This window comes from Athene cunicularia (genome assembly GCF_003259725.1).
Source record: "Athene cunicularia isolate RWA chromosome 25 unlocalized genomic scaffold, athCun1 chr25_part1, whole genome shotgun sequence".
Lineage (NCBI taxonomy): Eukaryota > Metazoa > Chordata > Aves > Strigiformes > Strigidae > Athene > Athene cunicularia.
This window is the reverse complement of record NW_020799134.1, coordinates 1,409,755-1,413,362: the sequence shown is the minus strand read 5'-3', so window position 1 is coordinate 1,413,362 and position 3,608 is coordinate 1,409,755. Positions and strand designations below refer to the sequence as shown.

The 3,608-nt window shown below is 49.8% G+C and overlaps 1 protein-coding gene across 1 annotated transcript in view; it reads left to right on the top strand.

Moving 5' to 3' along the window:
• Window positions 1-3,608, top strand: part of PRPF3 (pre-mRNA processing factor 3) — a 16,855-nt gene extending 13,247 nt beyond the window's left edge. The window contains 1 exon segment of the mRNA XM_026863931.1: window positions 3,539-3,608. Coding sequence (XP_026719732.1) covers window positions 3,539-3,608 — 70 coding nt within the window.

The following is a 3,608-nucleotide window of genomic DNA, read 5'->3' as shown; positions in this document are numbered from 1 at the left end:
TTTTAGCATTATGGGGGCGAGGGACTGTCGCTGCCCCCTTCCACGGGCACAAATAAGTATCGAGTGCCAACGGTGGGATTTGGCGGGCGAGCGCCCGCAGGCGATGCGGCGGTGACCCGAGAGTGGGAAAGTTAATGTTTTCATGAGTCTAAACAAGGCGGCGTTATCTCCGCTGTCTTGCTGCCGTGTGAAGGTTTTGCCTGTTGTTGTAGGAATTAAAGTAAGCTTTGCAGTAACGTTCCCATCCCAAAGCGTCGGTCTGGTTGGTGCCGAGCGTTTTGTAAAGTTTGGGTTAGCTGATTTTTCTTTAGCCGCAAAATGCGGAGGGTCCTCTTCACCCAAATTTTGATTTATGGGATTTTTTTTTTTTTTTTCGTGTCTGCACGATTAAAGAGAATAAGGTGGAAGCCTGAGGGCTGTTCTCTGGTCCCTACTGACCTGCTGGTGAGGAGAAGCTGGCCCTGGTCCATCATCCTGCTTTGCTGTCGTTGCCCACCTCTCTTGGAAATCCTCCCTCTCACAGCCCTTGTCATCAGGGGTGTCCTGCAGGACTGTCCTTGATCCTCTTCTCCCTCTTGCTCTGAGCACAACCCCTCGGAATAAAATCCAGCTCCCATCTCTCCTTGGGATGTGGAGACTCCTCTGGGCTTGGCGTTTTCTTGTCACAGGTGCCGTTCTGGCTCCTCTCTAGGTCCTCGGTGAAAGCGACGGTCACTTTTGTTTGACTTGAACAAACTCCAGAAAGCTAAGGCACTTCAGAAGGACTGGGAAATAGCTGATGCTGTAACAGTATTTTAAAAGGTTAACAGAAAAATCTTATAAAACGAATGACGTGGTTTCAATGTTTGATTTTTTTCAGTGTTTGATTGTGGTTTCAAGTGTTTGATTGACAAACGCCTGCTGATATTAGGGTTTTCAGGAATTTCCTCGGTCTTGCACAAAATATTAGTCCTAAACAACTGATGAGCCTAAACGTGGCTCCTTGTTCCCTGCCTGTACCTCAGGGCAGGTCCTTGCTTTGCCTGGCTGCTCGCCGGGAGCATGGAGCCTTTGTGCCAGCGCAACTCCCCCGTGTTTATCGTCCTCCAGCCCCTGCTGGCTTGTGGAGCCGAGGCTCTTCCCTGGACTCCTGCCGCTTCTCCATGGCTGACATTCGGCTTTTCAGCTCCTGGCCAAGGCAGCTGAGCTTCCAGAGACGCTGCTTTGGTGCTGCCCCTTCCTTCTCCCTCGCACTCCTCTGTTGTTCCTTCCCTCCTTCCCAAGCTTGTCAAAAGAAGTTGAATTGTTCCCCGTTGCAGGGCCCTTGACCCTCTGGGCTGTGGGCTCCTGCCCCCGAGCCCTTAGTACCAGCCCAGACTTTTTCTTTTATTTTGGTAGAAGCGCTTTCAAGGCTTTCCCTGCACAGCCCTCACGAGGATCCCTTCTCAACACCCCTCCTGTTTGTCCAAGTTCCTCCCTAAGCATCTTATCTGAGGTCCCAGCTAAAACAACCCTCGGCAGCAACCGTGGTGCAGCTGTCCCCTGACCCCTGATTATTTGGTTACTTCCCGCTTACGTGGGTTTTTTTTCCTGCTCTTCCCTTCATGGAACACTTCATTCTCTGCCCCGAGGACACTGCAGTTCTCACGCAGCAAGAAATCGTGGTCCCGAGAAGAAGAGTTCAGTGGTACAATGGCGAGTACAGTTTGCTTTTGGGTTTCTTTCCCAGATTTTAAATATTTTAACTCTAAAGCTTCGAAGAATGCATAAAAGCTGCTTCTTCCAGGGAGCTCCTTGTGAAGGATGGATGTGATGGGGTCAGGGGCAGTATCTCGGTGCTCTGTCTGGGTGAAGATTAAGGCGCCTGCCTTTAATCAGGGGGAAAATTGCCTTCGTATCTCTTAGATGTGCATCTCTGTTATGTGTGAAACCCTGGAGTAGGACAGTTCCTGCCCGGTGTCTCTCCAGCGATGCTGGCCTTGGGCTGAGGGCAGTTTCTTGCAGGACATAGAAAATGTCAAGTGTGGGGAAAAGAGATTGGCCTTTTTATTCTTCTGTAAATCAGAGTAAGTAGGTGTTGGGCTGGCGTGCAGGGCAGTTGGTGCCTCTGCCTCGGGCTGCGAAGGGATTTTGTCTGAGCTTTGGGGGTCTTCTGGGTGCTTCGGCACTGGGGGGTGGTCGGTCCCTCTCCCCCTGCACGGAAACATTTTGCTTTGGGGGTTTCCCAGCATCTTCATCTTACCACATCTCGATGTTTTTTTTCTGCACTTTGCTGTTAGATATTTATTTCAGCTGATGTGAAAAATACAGTTTAACCAAGCTACTTGGAGAAAGAATTTGGTCCTTTTAGGAGAAGGGGGGGGAAAAAAAAAAAAGTGCTGGTATTTAAATACGTTGTTGTTGTCGTGGGCATCTCCCTTCCCAGGTCAAGGCTTATCCTCAGCATGAGCCGGTCACGGCTGCGCTTGTTGACCAAGAGCTTCACAACATAAATGTTGCTGCAGAGTAATGCTGCGATAGCTTTACCCCTGGGAAGTTTTTGATCCAGAGCTTGCTCGTGGGAAAGTCTTGTTGGTGTGTCCACATGAGCGGCTCTTAAACGGGAGTTAAACTGGACATGTCGCGCGCCGGCCGCCCAGAGAGGTCGGTCCGTGGAGCTGGTGGCCATCCTGGAGCTAAATAAAAAGCTGCGGTGGGCTCAGTTATAAAATTTCCTGTTTCTTGTCTGTATTTCCTCTCTGGTTTAAGCCAAGACACTCTAGGAGTAATTAAGAAGCTGTTCACCCATCAGATACGGCCCGTTGCATAACCTGGTCAAAACCACTTGCACAAAGTTCATTTTGGGCCCAAAGGCGCTCGATTTTCTTCGTGCAGCCGGTCCGTAGCCCAGGTATTGGTCTAGGATGGATTTTTCCATCTGTGTGATTTGGATGAATCTTGATTTATAGATACTATAAATTGTAAATTGAGGAGCTAAATTAATTCTGCCTTGCCTGAGGTCTGCGTTCAGCCCTGTGGAAACGGTGGCGGAGGGGATGGTGTGAGCTGTGCTCCATGTGTTTGCTGTGTTGTCTTGAACTCAGCTCCGGGTTTTTCTGCTGTGTTTGACTGCTGTGAGTATGTTGAATCGTTTAAATCAAAGGTTTGTGTATCTTCAAGATCCGTTTTGTGTTCTGTCATAAGATCTGCTATCGGTGCTATCTCTGCTGGTGGATAACGTCGCCGGGATAGAAAGAACACCCAGCGAGCAACGGGGGAATTAGCAGTGGAGTTCTGGGTTTTAATTAAACTGCAGAAAACCCATTTTGGTGGGATGGTGATCTGATAGATTATTGAGGCTGATGTTTGGGGGAAAGCTGCCTCCAAATCGTTTTGGGAAGCCAGGCGAGCGCGGCACGGCTCTGGTTGGATTTCCAGCCCTCCGGGCAGAGCAGAGAGCTCCTCGTTCCGCTTCTCGCTCCAACAAACCAGCCCCGATCTGCCGTGTAAGCACGTTTAGAGTGAAGGTTGTAAATAACAGTTTCTGGTAATGAATCCTTGGGCTTGTGTTTGTTGCTAGAAAAGCTTATCCTGGGACATGGGAGTCGAGGCTTGCCGACATGGCAGCTGCCAGAGCGGTGTTGGAGTAG